At 37.6% G+C, this 19,125-nt stretch overlaps 2 protein-coding genes across 2 annotated transcripts; one reads left to right on the top strand and one right to left on the bottom strand.

Annotated features, from left to right (window-relative positions):
• Nucleotides 1-3,851: 3,851 nt before the first annotated feature.
• LOC308272361 (olfactory receptor 1J1-like) lies at nucleotides 3,852-4,793 on the bottom strand (the record flags this gene model as incomplete). Its single annotated transcript, XM_080709128.1, has 1 exon — nucleotides 3,852-4,793. The coding sequence occupies one exon, from the start codon at nucleotides 4,791-4,793 to the stop codon at nucleotides 3,852-3,854; it is 942 nt and encodes a 313-aa protein (XP_080565254.1).
• Nucleotides 4,794-18,164: 13,371 nt separating this feature from the next.
• On the top strand, nucleotides 18,165-19,103 carry LOC308272105 (olfactory receptor 1J2; the record flags this gene model as incomplete). Its single annotated transcript, XM_080708891.1, has 1 exon — nucleotides 18,165-19,103. One exon carries the CDS (start codon nucleotides 18,165-18,167, stop codon nucleotides 19,101-19,103), a length of 939 nt encoding a protein of 312 aa, XP_080565017.1.
• Between the last annotated feature and the right edge of the window lie 22 nt (nucleotides 19,104-19,125).

The following is a 19,125-nucleotide window of genomic DNA, read 5'->3' as shown; positions in this document are numbered from 1 at the left end:
CTTCAATATTAGATTCCTGCTGTCGGATATTTTTTTTTTAGATTAGAAACTATGCATTCATTTTTGGAATGATCATCTTCTAAGAGTGAGATTCTGTTCTCCATGTGTTCTAATCGGTTGTTTGTGCTTTGAATTGAGGCCTTTACTTCATTAATTGCATCCTTTATCTCTTTTTGGCTCACTCTGAGTTCCTTTCGAAGCACCTCTATTATTTCTACAGTTATTTTCCTGATTTGATCTTCTAGAAATCTCTGATTTTCTGTTTTATCGGGTTCTGATGTTGTGGGGTTGTGGGCATTCATTGCTCCAGTATTATTCCTCTTTCCCATGATTTCGGAAGTGCCTCCTCTGGGTTCTTCCCTTGGGTCACTATGACTTCGCTTAAGGCGCTCTGGATCTCGAGTCTGTAGTATCTCTGACCCCACTACTCCTTTACTGGGTTGTATCACAGAGTCTCGGACCCTGGGAGTCAATAGAGGCTGCTTTAGACTGTTGGGGTTGCCAGGTTGCACGTTCTCCTATGGTGTGATATCTCTGCCACCGCCACTCCCCCACTGGGTCAAGTCCCAGGTAGTACAGTACTGGGATTTCTCCTCTGTAGCCCGCAATTTAACTCACTGTTTTTGAGTTCGCAGATGTAGCTGTACTGGACTCGGTGAATTCGCTGCTGCTGCCGCCGGTGGCAATATGGCGTCGCTGCTACGCCCTCCCTCGTGAGGCTGGCGCATTTCTTCTTGGTTTTGAGTTGCACTCTGAATCCCTGCAGCGTGTGCTGAGCTCAGCCACTGGGAGCTTTAGATGTTCCCTGCACCGAGAAATCCCGCCTGGCTGTTCCGCAGTGGCTCACCTCGGCTTGCTGTAGCCGTCTGGTGAACTCGCCGCTGCCACCGGCAGTATGCCGCTGTTGCCGCGCCCTCGGGCGTGAGGCCGGTTATCTCCTCTGTGGCTCTGAGCTCTGTTCTCAGTCTGCTTTCTCTCTGGAACCTGGTGATTTTTTTGTTTCTCTGGTGATGGTGTTTTCTGGCTATGAAAGGCGCTGATTTTGTGGTAATGGAGATTGGTTGTTAGCGGGGCTCTTAAGCCCCGCTTTTCTAGGTTGCCATCTTCCCGGAAGTTACCAAGATCAAGTTCTTATTGTCACTTTAATATGGGCACAAACTAGAAATTCTTTATGAATTTTTTAAATTTTATTTTTCTAAATTAACATAATTTAACTGACAACATATAAACATAAAATTTGTACATAGTAATGGGTACTGTGTAAGGTTTTGATCTATTTATATATTATGTGATGCAATGTAATTTCTATATTATGTAAATATTACATAATATTTGCGTATTATGTAATGCAATTTATATATTATATAACCAGGTGGACCTAATCATGTCCTAAAAAAATTTATCCTTTTTTTGTGGAAAAAAATATTCACATCCTTTTTTCTAGCCTTTTAAAATGTCCAGTACACTATTTGTTATCTATAGCCACCCACTGTGTAGTAGTACAACAGAACTTCTTGATCCTATATAACTATAACTTAGTGCCCATTAAGTGATATTTCCCACACTTTCTACTCTGAACCCTTTTTCCTCTTGCAAGCCTTTGGTGACCACCTTTACATTCTCAATTTCTGTATGATCAACTCTTTTAGATTCCACATATGAGTGATGTCATGCAGTATTTGTCTTTCTGTGCTTGGGTTACTAGTTCCCTTCATGTTGCTTCAAATAATAAGATTTCATTCCTTTTATGGGTGAATAAAATAATCTCATTGTGGATGACTAATTTTTTATGCCAGGGGTGGTGGCACATGCCTGTAATCCCAGTACTTGGGAGGCCAAGACAGTAGAATCACAGGTTAGAAGCCAGCCTCGGCAAATTAGACTGTTTCAAAATAAAAAGAGCTGGGAATGTAGTTAAGAGGTAGAACACCCCTGGGTTCAATCTCCAGCAACAAAAATAATTTAAATTGAATACAGAGGAGTTATTCTCATCTGACTGTTACTATCATGCACTGATTTTTACCATGCAAGTTTCCAGGGAGATAAGTCTCTGAATAAAAGATGTATATTATAATCAGCCCTCTACATCTACAAATTCCACATTCATGAATTCAATCAACCATGGATTGAAAATACTCGGGAAAACAGATGCTGTCTGTCCTGAAATTGTACAGATTTGTTATTTTCTTGCCATTATTCTCTTCACAATATAATATAGCAACTACTTACATAGCATTTACACTGTATTACATATTATAATTAAGATTGTTTAAAATACAATAAATAAATACTCTCTTTTGTTTTGCTGGCCACTATAAAAAAGTGAAAATAATTTCTTAACATAATTCTATCATTCCTTTTCCCCACTCCTCTCCTCTAATTTCTTCTTTGCTGTTGTTCCTGCTTTCATGAAAGCAGAGAAATAGAAACATATACGTGTGTACACAGCACTCGGTGTGTTTCTCTCTGGGTGCTACCCTGTTCCCTTCTCTCTCTGGACATATTATTGAGATTGGTGCTGATCATTTCATATCTGTACATAGCATTATTTTAATAAAAAAGCAGGGAGATGCACATAAAACTATTTAAATAGTTCTATTGGACTTTTTTCTGTTAAGCATGAGGTAAACAGGAGAGCACCTCCCTTATTGTGGGAAGGGCTTAGAGATCACTGTACAGCTTTATTTAAAAAAATCTTATTCATAAGATGCTCTCATATTTACAATTTTTAAATATTTTAGATCCACATTAGATTGAGAGGCTTAAGAGTTGTGATATTGATTACTTGACATTTCCTATACATATCTTCATTTTGAATCTTAAAACTTATTTTAGCATATGTCATCTCGTCTATCAAATTTTGATAAGTCAGTTGAAACTTCCAGTTTGATATCTTGACACATGATGTGGCTTCTCCCAATCACCAGGATGAGATTGAATTTTGTGTGTCTGGATAGTTTTTATTAGCTAAGATTCAGGTAAAGGAACTCTTGCTCTGAGAAGTTTTTCATATCCTCTTCCACCAAGATGTGCTTATTATTCCTCCTGTATTTACACAGACCTAAACTGTATAGTATGTATAGTATAGCAAACTAGTATAAACTATTATATAGTCCTTGCTGCAATGAATTACTTTGGAGTCAGACAGCCAACATTCAAATCTTTCTTTCCCCCAGATGTGTGATCTTTGGTGTTCTTCACCTCTTTGAGCCCGAGTTTTCTCAAACTATCTCCTGGGGAAAAATTAGATTGCTGTATTGCATATTAAGCTCTTACACCAGTTTCATAAAAGATTAGAAAGGATACTTATTTTGTCACAGAATATTTGTATGTGTTTTGAAAAAAGCAAGTATGGACTATATTCCTGAGGGACAAGAAAGCAGTGTGTTAATTATTATGTAAGTAGAGAACATTTTCATATGTACTCTTTATTTTTTTCCATATGTTCTCTTAAAAATTTCTAGAATATTTCAGGGTTCCTGGATGTTTGTATTCCTAGATAAAAGAAGGGCTATATCTTCACAAAACCGCAAAAGTTCCTATAAGTGGAGTCACGAAAGAATGCACACAATTTATAACAAATTTGAAATCTGAGAAAGAACCAGCCCTGATGGTTCCATGTAATGATCCCAGCCAAAATATTTTCCAATCCCAGTATCCAATAAAAGATTGCATAATGCCCTATAATATATATTCTGTTCTGCTATTCTTCCTGAGAGGTACAGGAATAATGTCAGCCAAGCATTTCAAGTGACAATTGTGAAAGAAAGACACATGATCTATATTTTCAATAATTTATATTTATGTTATTGAGGAAATAAGATCATGCAGATGTTGCAAAAGTAAAAATATCAGTTGAAAGAATATGTTTTCTTACTCAAGAGTTTTCTTAAGGCCCCCTTCATGTCTTTATTTCTCAGGGTATAAATGAAGGGATTCAACATGGGAGTGACCACTGTGTACATCACAGAAGCAATTATGTTATTCTCATTGGTGCTACTTGGGGAAGGAAGAAAATAGAGACCAATAATTGTCCCATAATAGAGAGTCACCACTGAGAGGTGGGACCCACAAGTGGACAAGGCTTTGCAGATGCCCTTAGTAGAGGGAACCCGGAGGATGGTGAACCCAATATAACAATAAGAGATTAGGATGCATAGGAAGGGAAGCATAATGGCGGCCAACCCTGCCGTAAAGATTACTAATTGGTTGAGGGAGGTGTCAGAACAGGACAACTTGAGTAGGGCGCCAAGGTCACAAAAGAAGTGCGGTACAATGTGGTCGGCACAAAAGGAAAGACTGGCCAGCAGGAGGGTATGCAAAAGAGCACAAGCACTAGCAATGACCCAGGACACAGACACCAGCATGGCACACAGGCTTGGACTCATGGTACTGGTATAATGTAGAGGGTGACAGATGGCCACGTACCTGTCATAGGCCATGGAGGTGATAAGGAAACTGTCCAAGTCAGCAAAGAATATGAAAAAATATGCCTGTGAAATGCACCCCTTGTAGGTGATGGATAGGTGCTGGGTCTGCATATTCATGAGCATCTTTGGGACAGTGACAGATGAGAAGGAGATGTCAGTGAAAGCCAAGTGGCTGAGGAAGAAGTACATGGGGGTGTGGAGGCGCGAGTCCAGCCTGATGAGCAGGATGATGAGCAGGTTCCCCAGCACCGTGGTCAGGTACATGACCAGGAACAGCACGAAGAAGATGTCCTGCTGCTCTGGCTGGATGGGGAGTCCTAGGAGGAGGAACTTGGACACATTGCTCTGGTTCTCAGGCCTCATAGTTGTATATAAGTTGGGGGTGTGTACTGATGGGGAAAGTTTAAAAGAAAAAGAATGTCTTGGAATAAGAAATGATCATTGTGGCATAAAATGATGAATATGTTCTTTTGACTTATGGAATACCTTCCATATTTTCTTACATTTGCCACATATTTTTCTGCAATTGTTGTAAAAAAATGTGGATTTAGGATATACAGCCTTTTCTTTCTTGGTTTGTTTCCAGTCTCTGTAAATGAGAATACTAACAGTTAACATTTGTTAAAACTTTTTCCTTGTATGCTATTCAAGTAGCTTATGTCTAGTAACTGATTCAATAGTCTTAAATATATAAATTAGGTAGGTGCTGTTATAATTTCTAAAATATAAAAGCCAAAATTAATTTTTAAAGAAATTATAATCTTTTTTGTATTTCTAAAAATCCACAAAGAACATATTTCCTAACCCAAATCAATATGAAAATATCTGTATCATTTTGTGGAAAGTAGAGAGAAACTGTATTAAAAAAATCTCAGATAAAGGAGTAGAGATTCCAAAGGAGCTTTTTGAGGGAGTTTGGGAAGTGAGGATGGAGACAGAGACATAATGAAGGTAACAGGTTAAATAATGCTATTTACATATATGAAATTATCAATGACATATATGGAGAAGGGGCGGGAGTGGGGAGATCTGGAGAGAACAATACTTAATGTTGTGTACGTGTATATTCCTATCAGTCTATACTTCATTATGATGTATAGTTACAATGCACCAATAAAAGATTTTTTAAAACAAAAAAGTAGAAACTTGATTGAGGTTCTTGACAGTTTCCTTTGTTGAACAGAACCTCTTCAGTTTCATGCAGTTTATGGAATCAGCCAAGATGTCCATCAAAAGATGAATGGATTACAAAACTGTGAGATATGTACACAGTGGAATTTTACTCAGCCATAAAAAATACAATTGTGGTATTTTCAGGGAAATGGATGGATCTTGAGGACATTATGCTAAGCAAGATTAGTTAGTCGCAAAAAGTAAGGAATCGGATGCTTTCCCTAATATGTGAAAGCTAAGGTGAAAGGGGTCATAGGAGGAACTCCAGGTGAAAAAGGAGATCCTATAGAGAAGCAAATAAGGCAGCCTAACTGTGGAGATAGGAAGTAGGAGAGGGAAACTATTTAAAGTGCATGATGTACTTATTCATATCGAAGTCAACCACTAAACCAAGCATGGGAGGAAAGACAGGAGGGAGTGAGGTGGGGACTGGGTGGGGGCTGGCTGGGTGATGTGTCTACACAAGTTTTTTTTTTTTTACCTCATTATGATGTATAAATACAATGCACTAATAAAAATGTAGAAACTTGCTATCATATACCAAGGATTATTAAAACATTATGGTGACTAAAACAAACAATATGCTTTTACAAAGATAAACCAATAAAGCAGTGGAGGAAAAGACAAAGCCTAGAAACTCATAGGTTTATAATGAAGACTTGGGATAGGTCAGTGAAAGAAAGAAAAAGATAAATTCTTAAATGAATAGGCAGTTGGCTGTTAATATAAAAAAGAGCATTATATCCTTATCTCACATCTTTTATAAATATTCTAGAATTATTAAAAAAATTATATATGAAAAGCAAAATGCAGAACCATTAGAAAAATATAGCTTATATTTATGATTTTAGGATATTAACACATTTCTTAGTCAAAATGCCAAAGTAGACAACATAAATATAAATTCTATTAAGTTTGAATAAAGTAAGTTAAATTTTTCTGGACTATAGCCACTACCACCAGAACAACAAAGCCATAAAGTTAAAAGAAAATCTACAAATGGAAGAATGTGTAATGCCCCAATTGGCAATAAATTATTGTTCAGAATACATACAAAATTCCTATCAATCAACAAGGAAAAGATAAAAGTATGAGCTAGAAATTTATAGAAAATACAGTTCAAATGGCCAATAAGTATATTTATTTATTTATTTATTTATTTATTTATTTATTTATTTATTTATTTCTTCACATCTGAGTGGTATTTACATCTTTAAAAGAATGAATTTAATGCCGGGCGTGGTGACACATGCTTGTAATCCCAACATTTGGGAGGCTGAGACCGGAGGATGGTGGTTCACAAACAGCCTCAGCTACTTAGTGAGGACCTCCACAACTTAGTGAGACCCTGTTTCAAAAATAAAGAATAAAAAATAGGGCTGGGGGTGTAGCTCAGAGGTAGAATGCCCCCGGGTTCCATACCAAGTACCACAATACATACATACATACATACATACATACATACATACATACATACTTTATGCAATAGTCCTTGTTAGGAGAATAACATGTTTCCCTCTATTTTCCTCTGTCAATTCCAGGTTCCCTTAGTCATATATTTTACTAACAGTAGTTAGAATATTTATTACTATTAAATTTTAATGGCACTGCATTGGCCAATCTATATAACCAATGGACAATTTCTAAATCCCAAAGGTCTGTGGTAAAGACTGAATCACCGTGCTTGGGATTTGGAGACAGGAGGATCATGCAGGTTCGAAGCCAGCCATGCTGGCTTAAGAGACCCTGTTCCCAAATTGAAAAAAAAAAGTATAAAATAGGTCTGGGAGTGTACCCTGGAGGTAAAAGGGTTTCCAGGAACCCCAGTACCACCACCACCAAAAAAAAAATCACACACCGTAAAAGTGGTGAAGATGTCATTCAGTCACAGGTTTGTCCGACTTCAAATTCATGCTCCTAGTCACCATGCTATATTTCCCCCAGAAGAGTATACTTTGATGGGAAAGAGACATCTGGATGTGCACTCCTCATTAAAGAGAAGGTGGAATCTAATCTCTCAAAAGCCTTTGGATAGATGTATTGCCTAAGTCTTAGACACACACACACACACACACACACACACACACACACACACACACACAGCTCAGTGGAGTCTATAAGTATTATCCTTACCTAGCTCAGTAAGAGATAAATTCAAATACAGTCAGCTCCATAATATGAACTAACTTCTCATTTTCTCTCCAAAAACTTTGAGCTGAAAAAGAGAAATAAGTAACAATCTCAACCCTGACATGATGAAGAGGTGCCTCCTCTTTCTCACCATCTCTGAGTCAGTGACAGGGGCATCCCTCTTTACCAGCCAGGTTAGGAACCCAGGAGACTAATGCCATGAGTTTCTGGTGAAAGACAATTAGGTAGTAATTGCTATATTTTCCTTAATAATCCCAGTGGATATGTGCCTCTGCCAGACACCAAAACAGTCAACTCCTTTGAGAATATAAAAAGTATTTCTATTATTTGTGGATTCATTTACTTATAAAGAATCTTCAAGTCTATGAGCTTATTTAACAATACAACAGTTCTTGAGGTTGATAGTATTTTTCCTATTTTTACTGAGTTTAAGAATGGCTCTAAAACATGGCCAAATGGGTTTTTAAACCCATGCGCATTAAATCCAGGCCCAAGGCCCAGTTCTCTTATGCCTTGATGTCTCCCTTGAAACAGCAGGCTCTGTAGCATATGGGCTTCTTGCTTCCTACATTCAATTTGGAACTGGGAAGAGAGTAGCTACAAGTCCCTGGGGAATAAAAGCTCTTATCCAAAGAATAAAGTATTTTTTCCTGATAGAAACAAAAACCATGCAGAAGGAATTAAAATACCTGACTTTAAACTATACTACAAAGCCATGGTAATAAAAACAGCATGGTACTAGGACAAAAACAGATACATTGACCAATGGAGCAGAATAGAAAATTCAGAAACAAAGCCACACACAGCCAATTAATTTTTGACAAAGGGGCCAAAAATATACACTGGAAAAAAGATAGCCTGTTCAACAAATGGTGTTGACAAAACTGATTAACCATATGCAGAAAATTGAAAATTAATCCCACTTTCTCACCCTGCACAAGAGTCAATTAAAGATAGATCAAAGACTTAGAAATTAGACCAGAGATCTTGAGGCTTCTTGAAGAGGGCGTAGGTCCAACACTGCAACACACAGGCACAGATAAAAACTTTCTCAACAAGACCCCAAAGGCACAAGAAACTAAAAGGTGAATCAATATATGGGATTGCATGAAACTGAAGAGCAAAGGAAACAAACAAGAACCTTAACTGAGAGCCAACAAGAATGGGAGACTTTTGCCAACTACTCCTCTGATAGAGGACTATCCACTTTGGAAAACAGTATGGAGGATAATCAGAAGAATGGGAACAAACTTACTATTTGATCCAGCAATATCACTCCTGGGTATCTACACAAAAGAAAGGAAACCAAACTACCTAACTAATGCATGTATATCTATGTTCATAGCTGCACAATTCACAATTGGCAAACTATGGAACCAGCCAAGATGTCCATCAACAGATGAATGGATTACAAACCTATGGTATATGTACACAATGGAATTTTACTCAGCCATAAAGAAAAACACAATTACTTCATTTACAGGAAAATGGATGAAACTGGAGGACATTATGCTAAGTGAGATTAGTCGGTCACAAAAAATAAGAAATCGGATGCTCTCCCTAATATGCGAAAGCTAGGGAGAAATGGGTCATAGGAGGAACTCTAGACGAAGAAGGTGATTCTATAGATGAGCAAATAAGGTGACCTAACTGAGTGGGTGGGAGGGAGAAGTGGGAAAATCTCTAATGCACATGATGTACTTTAACAAATATATCAGTATCAATCACTAAGCCAAACATGAGAAGGAGGGAGTGGGAGGGAATGGGGTGAGAACTGGGTAAGGGCTACTTGGGTGATGTGTGCATGTATGTCTCCACCATCATGCATCCCATTAAGATGTATGAATACAATGCACCAATAAAAAAAGAAACACCTAAATACATGTAAGAAGTTTTTATCAGTTATGACACAAAATAATAACTAGTATATACTCAGGAATAAAAAAAATTCTTTCAATCATACAAATGAGTTTAAGAATCCTTCAAAACCTACTCCTTCAGATTGGCAGAGACAGGGCAGCAAGTGAAGGAGATAGCATTTTTGTTCACATCCATTTGCTTACTAACATTCAAAACAACACTGTAGAATTATCATATGGCAAGAATTTTGTGAGTTATCATAAAAATGATTTAAAAATATAGCTTCTGTCTCTTAAAGAGCTCACAATCCACTGAGCAGGACAGACAAAATAGCATGTCACTAATGCTGTAATAATGGCAAGATCTGAGTGCTGTGTGACAACATAATTACAATGTGCCAACAAAAATATTATAAATAGAATATGCACTTTACCCCAGTGAAAAGAGAGAGGCATAGAAAGATTTGATCTGATGATTGAGGGGGTCATATTAAAAACAATATGGATAATGAACATGTGTCTGCAGTGTGCAGAGGGTGGTCACAGTCATTTAGGTATAAGACTATGAAAGTCTATTCAAGACAATGAAGTTGAGAAAATTATTTGATTTGTCTTCTTCAGAATCAGAATCTAACTGATATGGTAATGTTTATGTGAGTTGATTTTGATAGAACTGTAGAAAATGAGGTGAGTGAAGAAGTTAAAAACCTCTATAAACTATGAATTGAATAGGCACGGTGGTTGTGCTAATTTACTTAACTATGGGACATATAAGAAACAGTTTTGAGAAGTTTTAATACATAAGAATGAGATATTTATAGGTTATCCACAAGAAGGAATTCAGTAGTCAGGTAGATATATTTAAGTGAGGGACAGAAATGCATTGACCATCAACATAGAAGAAGATGAGCTGGTGTAAAAAGAAATGAGAATAAGAGAATTTAAGAAAATAGGAGAAGGAGGAGAGGAGAGGGAAAGCAAGAGAAAAGTCATGAGGACAAACTATAGAGAGCATTGACAAGTAAGGAAATCACAGAGTGTCCCAGAGAAGACATCAAAGAACAACCAACAATGTAAAAGAAAAATAGATTTTTTTGGACATTTACTTTCTTTTTTTAATTGGTGCATTGTAATTATACATCTTAATGAGGTATAGGATGGAAGAGGAATACATGCAGGCATCACTCATTTATCCCTTCCCCAGTTCCCACTCCATTCCCTCCCACTCCCTCCTTCTGGTGTTCAGCTTCGTGATGGACTTTGATAGGTTTGTGAATGTATATCATGTGGTATCTAAGGGAAGAAAACCATCCGTTAGGTTTTATGATGAGGGGGGGTTGATGACATAACCAGGAGTGATGTCGGTAGGTGGAGAAAATGGAATCTAGATCACAGTATATTGAGGAATAAACAGAAATAAGGAAGTACAGAGGGTGACTAGTTGGACTGATCCAACACTGAAGCTTTGCTACATGAGTGGATGGAAGGGCTTTATGATAAAGATTTAGGCAATTGATAGGAGTGATAATGAGACAGGTAGTTGATAGGAGTGGTTATGAGATTCATCCTCGAGAGCTAATAGAGTGAGGGCAAAACAATTTGAGGGGAAGACCAGATCAAAGACTGGATAAATTTATGAGGTCAAATATGCTATCTAATGTGCCAAGTGGAAAAAAGAGAGAATTGAACGTCTCAATTTACTATTTTTTTTACTTTTTTTATTGTGCCCTGTATTCATACATCATAATGGGATAAAAATAATACTTTTGTAGACATACATGCACACATCGCCCAGTTAGCCCCTACCTGATCCCCACCCCGTTCTCTCCCCATCCCTCCTTCCCATGCTTGGCTTAGTGGTTAGCCTCTAGTATTATAGCAATTTATCCAATATTAACATTGATAATCTCACATAACAGTTTCATTTGTCTGATACCAAGCTTTTGATGACTTAAATATAACATTTCAATATTTCTTTTTGCTTTCTTTCTTACCAGAGAATATTTCTTTCTCTTTTTTAAGGTGAAACTATCATATATTTATTTATTTATTTTTCACAAAATAAATAAATAAGTCTGTCTGTCAAAATAAATAAATAAGTCTACAGTCTGTCAGAATTTTGTTTCCTATCCAGACTCACCCATCATATGCACCTGTGTCAGTTCCTTACAGTCCCATCTGACTCTACGGCCTGTTGACATGTCTTCCTGTACCTGGTGATTCGGCTTCCTGCCTTCTGGACCTGAGTTGACTATTTGACTTTCTCAGTTCCCTAGCCATGGGTTGCTCTCTCCAGGGTACCAGGTGCCTGGTGTGTCCTCCCCAGGCCAGCCAGTGCCTGTAGTTAATCTATCCTATAGCCCACTTTGAGTTCACTAAGCTGTGACTGCCCAATATTCTGTTCACTTTCTTCCCTGGCTTTGGCCTATGATGCCGTTGGGCATCAACCACTCTAAATTAAGAGAGTCTCTCCAATTTCCTCTGTTTTGTTTTGTATGATACTGGGAACCCTTCTTTCTTTTTTTTTTTTTTTTTTGGTGCATTGTAGTCATACATCTTAATGGAGTACAAAATGGTAGAGGTAAACATGCAAACATCACTAATTTACCCCTTTCCCAATTCCTACCCCGTTTCTCCCCCCTCCCTCCTTCTCGTGTTTGGCTTAGTTTGGCTTCTCATGTGTGACTTTGATATGTTTGTGAAGGTACATCACGCACATTAGAGAATTTTCTTTCTCCTCCCTTCCCAAACCCTCCAGTTAGGTCTCCTTATTTGCTCATCTATAATTTATCCTCTTTTGTCTAGAGTTTCTCCTATGACACTTTTTCTCCCTGTCTTCTGCATATTAGGGAGAGCATCCAATTTCTTACTTTTCATGACTGACTAATCTCACTTAGCATAATGTTCTCCAGTTCCATATATTTCCCCACAAATAACATAATTTTGTTTTTATTTGTGGCTGAGTAAAATTCCATTGTGTACATATCCCATAGTTTTGTAACCCATTCGTCTGTTGATGGACATCTTGGCTGGTTCCATAGTTTGGCAATTGTGAATTGTGCGGCTATGAACATAGATACATAGGCATTAGATTGGTAGTTTGGTTTCCTTTCTTTTGGGTAGATACGCAGAAGTGGTACTGCTGCATCATATGGTAGGTTCATTCTCATTCTTCTGTGGATCCTCATACTATTTTCCAAAGTGGTTGCACTAATTTGCAATCCCACCAACATCCTCTCCAGCATTTGTTATTGTTTGTGTTCTTAATGATTGCCATTCTAGTTGAAGTTAGGTGAAATCTCAGGATAGTTTTTATTTACATCTCTCTGATTGCTAATGATGTTGAGCATTTTTTTTCATACACTTATTGGCCATTTGAATTTCTTCCTTTGTTAAGTGTCTAGTTCACTTTTCCATTTTTTGATTGGGTTATTTGTTTTCTAAGTGCTGAGTTTCTTCAGTTCTCTGTATATTCTAGATATTAGTCCTCTATTGGAGGAATATTTGGCAAAATTTTTCTCCCATTCTGTTGGCTCTCTCTTGAGGTTCTTGATAGTTTTCTTTGCTCTACAGAAGCTCTTCAGTTTAATGCAATCCCACATATTAATCCACATTTTAGTTTCTTGTGCCTTTGGGTTGTGTTGAGAAAGTTTTTACCTGTGCCTATGTGTTGCAGTGTTGTACCTATGCCCTCCTCAGGGAACTTTAAGGTCTCTGGTCTGATTTCCAAGTCTTTGATCCATCTTGAATTGATTCTTGTGCAGGGTGAGAAAGTAAGGTTTATTTCTATTTTTCTACATATGGTTAACCAGTATGGCTAACCAACACCATTTGTTGTAGAGGCTATGCTTTTTTTAAATTTTGAAACAGTCTCATTAGTTTGCTGAAGGACTTGCTAAGTTGCTGAGGCTGGCCTTGAACCTGTGTTTCTCCTGTCTCAGCCTCCCTAATACTGGAATTATAGGACTGCACAATCATGCTAGGGTTAAATCCCTCCATTTTAAGATTCATGAAGTTGTAGCAGTAATATATAATCATTCCACCTTAGAAAGAAGCTGCCCAGATATAATCTTTGTGGTATCCTTTACTGCTTAAGCCCAAATAAAACAATAAAATACAATAAACATTCAATTATTATCAAAGATAAAATACTTCTTTATTTTTTCTTTATATCTCACCCCTAAGAATCACAGATGATACAATAGATGATCATTTCCTCAAAAGGGCAATTTCAACGAACCTGAAATTTTTCAGAAGTGAGTCAATATTTCTGCATTTTGTGTGTCAATTATTTTATTTGAAAATTTGTTTTTTGTTTGTATAGTTTTCTTTTTTCCTCCTCCCTCTCCTCCTTTTAAAAATCCATTCTTCCTTGAAAACTACTCTTATTTGGCATAACCATACTTAACTTTGTAAACAAAGCAATTAAACTTCAAAAAAGGTATGCCCCCAGCCTCTTTACATTTTCATTTAATAATAATCACCAAAGAAAAGAAACACAAAATAACTTACTTTTGGCTATGTGGTAGGTAGCTAATAAGATCTCTTTGAGATAGATATGGTTGTACCTAAATTCCCAGAGGCCAGCCAATCATTTGGCTTTCTATGTGGACTTGGTTGGAGGCAGTACTTTTCATGCTTCCCTGGAGTTTATCCATGCCGAGTGTAATCAAGGCTGGGAAGGCAAAGGATAGAACAGAAGACAGGCCAAGAGTGCCTTGAGATCCTTTCTCTGTGGGCTTATCCTCTAAGGTTCCCAAGACAAATATTCCTCTCATAGGACACCTTTCCTTTAGTAATCAAGGGGAAAACTAGGCAATTAATTAAAAGGCAATTAATTAAAGTCTGATGGGTGTCCTTACCTGGAAGTTACAAGTTTTACTTCCTACATCCTTGGGTTCTTTGCTTGACTAGTTATACTCTGGGATTCATAGATCTGGGGCTGGCAAACAAGAATGAGAATTTGAACTTGTATTTTTTCTTCTTGAAATGTCGAATAAATGTCTAGGATCTTAGGAGCTAATTTTTAGGTCCCATAAAAAGGAACACACTTGTCCACCAAATTTCTTTTCTTTTCTTTCCTTTCCTTTCCTTTCCTTTCCTTTCCTTTCCTTTCCTTTCCTTTCCTTTCCTTTTCTTTTTGGTGGTACTGGGGTTCCTGGAAGCTCTTCTACCTCCGGGCTACACTCCCAGACCTATTTTTTTATTTTTATTTGGAAACAGGGTCTCTTAAGCCAGAGCAGCTGGCTTCGAACCAAGGGGATCCTCCTGTCTCTGCCTCCCAAGCACGGGGATTACAAGTGTGTGCCACCACGCCCGACGTTGGTCCACCAAATTTCTGATCATAAAAGCAGCCAAGGTTAGTAATGTGGATAAAATGAGTAATTTTTTTCCTTCAGCAAGTGGTGGGTTTATATATGGATATAGAAGAAGAAAATTCATAAGGCAGATTTTGGCATGGATAATTTAAAAACCAGAATGAGAGAGAGAAAATGGGGAGGAAATAGATATGGATTGTCAGAAAAATGGAGAAATAGGGATAGAAAGAGTAAAGACTGAGAAAAAAGAGAAGATGAAAGAGAAAAATAAAGTAAAATGAAATACTAGAAGAAAGGATGAGAAAAGTGGATGAATAGTTAAAGACAATCATACAGGAGAATTTCTTCTGTCTTAGATCCTAACATTAAAAACCAGACCTGAACAGCACAGAATTTAAGCATTCTAAAGTTGTTCAGGTATTTCAACCAGTTTGAGAAAGGCTTCCAATAGTCCCAAAATGTCTTCCTCCTTGGTTGTAAAAATGCTCTAACTGCCAACGTTGGTAGTATTTTTCCTCGGTGATAAACATTATTTCTCTATTTTAAGTCAGAAAAAACACTCAAATCCAATGTCTTAACCACGGTAGGTTTTGAAGATCAGATGTGGAACAGGTGCATGTGTTTTCTATGAACAAATGTCTCTCCAGAAGGTCACTCAGTCCCTAATGTTTGGATGTATAGGAATAGTTTGGATGATTTGTGGCCTCTGACACAGTAAGGGGAAACCTGAAGTTGAAAAGAAGGAAGGAGTGAAGGAAGGTCATCAAAGAGGGAGGGATGTAGAAGGCTGGGACTAAGCCAAATAGTCACTTCTCCATATCTTCCTCAATACACATTCTGCCTTAGATTTGAGGTATGGTAGGCTGCTCATGATTGAATAATTTTTATACTAGTTCCACGTCTTTGTCTCAGGCATTGAAACCCAGAGTACAGAAAAAAAACTGTTATGAATAATTTTCTCCTAGGTATAAAAGAATATAAATTATTTGGTGTCTCTCTGGGTAGATTTTCATTTTGTCTTTAATTGGTGAGTGTGTGTGTGTGTGTGTGTGTGTGTGTGTGTGTATAATTAACATTTATTGAAAACTATGCAAGTAAGAGTCCTAGAAATTTGCATATGTCATCTCACTTCATCTTTACAATAAGCCAATAGAATATAATTATATTGTGTTCAGAGATTCTTATATTTCAGAGATTCATAAAGGTTAAGAAATCTGCTATGGGATAAAAACTCATAATCAAAGTAAGATTATGAGCTAAGTCTATATTATTCCAAAACCAGTGGCTTTTTTTTATAGCTTCACTCTGCCTCCAACGGGGTTGGGGGAGGAGGGGGAGGAGAAGGAGGAGGAGAGAAGAAAAATGCTCATTCTTTGGGTACTATAAAGGAGGTTTAAGACCTGGGCATGGGGGCACACACTTGTAATCCCAGCATTTGAGAAGCTGAGACAGAAGGGCCGCAGTTTTCGGACAGCCTCAGCTACTTAATGAGACCCTGTTTCAAAATAAAAAATAAAAAATAAAAAATAGGGATGGGGGTGTAGCTTGGAGGTAGAATGTCCCTGAGTTTCATTTCCAGTACCATAAACAAAAGGAGGTTTAAACCTAATTCTTATAACATTATTTACTATATGTGTATGTATGTATGTATGTATGTATGTATGTATGTATGTATGTATGTTAGGTGAGGATGCCTTTTAGAAATTACAATGAGGTTTATTTAGTTATAGTTTTAAAAATGAGAAATTTTGAAACCTGTCACTGGTTAGCTAGAAGTACATTGGGTGAGTAGGAGCCCTCTCTTTAACTTTCTGCTCTTATTAATAAAAGGATGATCTTGAGGATTTTTAGGAAAGTGAGTGGTTTGCATCCCTTTATGATTAGTGGAAATGCTCATACTGAGACAGTAACCTCATTTCCCTTCTCGTTAATTCTGTTGAGTGGCTGCATTGCTTCTCTGCTTACAAGTCCAAGGTGTGGAGGGACAATTGAATTTTGTTTCATATTGGTATCCAGATAACCAGAATATTTGGATATACCTGAAGTCATTTCAACACTAATGTATTATTGTTTTTATGTTTTATGGGTCTGCATGTGGTACTAGGGATGGAACCTGGGGGTATTCTACTCCCAAGTTATACTCCCAGCTCTATTTTATTATTGATTTTTGCATGTTCATTTGAAAAGGTACATGAAATTATAGCATCGTTTCAATTCCTGAATATATTTCTATTAAATATTTTTATCAAATGTAGAACAAGATATTATACTTAATAAGAAAAATAGAAAACATTCCAGTATATCCTAGAAAATAATTCTTCAGAACAATGAAAGGCTTAGGGTTCAAATTGCTACAATGTCTTCAAAAAGTAGTATTATAACTAGATGCTTTTGTGCATAACAGGCAAGTTCCTTTTATTGAGTCCAAAATGGTTTTAAAGCAAGGTGGTCTTACTAAGGCCAGCTGGCCTTGAGCTTGCAATCATCCTGTCTCAGCCTCCCAATAATAGGATTACAAGTCTTGTGCCATCACCACCTGCTAGATGGTATCTCAGAGTAGTTCTGATTTGCATTTCTTTGATTGTTAATGATGTTGAATTTTTTTTAATATATTTGTTGGTCATTTGTATTTCTTTTTTGTGAAGTGTCTATTTAGATAAAATGCTCATTTTTATTGGGTTACCTGTTTTCTTATTGTTAACTTTTCAAAGTTTTTTTTTAAAAATATATTCTAGATACTCCTCTCTCAGAGGAGTTGCTGGCAAAGATCTTCTCCCAGTCTGTAGGCCCTCCATTCATACACTTGATTGTTTCTTTTGCTGTGCAAAACCTTTTTAATTTGATGCCATCTCATTTGCTGAATGTCAAAATAAAATCCTCTAATGATTTTTCTGTCACTATTAATGATTTGAAATACTTACCACAGAAATTTCTTGGGATAATAATTTGGGTGCAGTATGTTCCACAGTCTAATCCTCATGGTCACAGGTACAAGAATTCTATTTTAATAGGTAAAAAAAGAAAAAAATGCTAACTTTCCTTAACACTTGTGATCAATAGTGTTTCTAGTTCACGAATGTACCAACATATTTAAAAAATATATGAAAAACAGGTTGTTTCCCACTTTCTTGAAGTAGAACATGGATATTCTGATGTTACTAAAAATGATCATGTTAGAGGTTCATTCCTAATATTCGCAATCATTCTTCTTCTGCACTAGAGGAAAAAGGAGCATGAGGAGGGAAAACCACAGCCTCGTGTCTGAGTTCCTCCTGCTGGGGCTCCCCATCCGCCCAGAGCAGCAGGGCATCTTCTTCGTCCTGTTCCTGGTCATGTACCTGACCACGGTGCTGGGGAACCTGCTCATCATCCTGCTCATCAGGCTGGACTCGCGCCTCCACACCCCCATGTACTTCTTCCTCAGCCACTTGGCTTTTACCGATGTCTCCTTTTCATCTGTCACTGTCCCAAAAATGTTGTTAAACATGCAGACTGATGACAAGTCTATCTCCTTTGCAGGGTGCATTTCCCAGATGTACTTTTTTATATTTTTTACTGACCTAGACAGCTTCCTTATTACCTCAATGGCATATGATCGATATGTTGCCATATGTCACCCTCTCCATTACACCACCATCATGAGGGAAGAGCTGTGTACATTACTGGTGGCTGCATCCTGGATCCTGTCTTGTGCCAGCTCTCTCTCTCACACCCTCCTCCTGACCAGGCTGTCCTTCTGTGCTGCTAACACCATTCCCCACTTCTTCTGTGACCTCGCTGCCCTGCTCAAGCTGTCCTGCACAGACGTTTTCCTCAATGAGTTGGTCATGTTCACGGTAGGGGTGGTTGTCATTACCCTGCCATTTCTATGCATCCTGGTATCCTATGGGTACATTGGGACCACCATCCTGAGGGTGCCTTCTACCAAGGGCATCTGCAAAGCCTTGTCAACATGTGGCTCCCATCTCTCTGTGGTGTCTCTGTATTATGGAGCTATATTTGGACAGTACCTTTTCCCAACATTAGGCACTTACATCGACAAGGACATCATTGTGGCAATCATGTACACAGTGGTCACACCCATGTTGAACCCTTTTATCTACAGCCTCAGGAACAGGGACATGAAAGCGGCCCTTGGAAAACTCTTCAGTAGAATAACATTTAACATTTGACAGTTGGTTTTAATTTTTGTTT

Source organism: Muscardinus avellanarius (genome assembly GCF_963383645.1).
Source record: "Muscardinus avellanarius genome assembly, chromosome: 13".
In the NCBI taxonomy this organism is placed as follows: domain Eukaryota; kingdom Metazoa; phylum Chordata; class Mammalia; order Rodentia; family Gliridae; genus Muscardinus; species Muscardinus avellanarius.
This window is presented reverse-complemented; position numbering and strand designations above follow the sequence as displayed.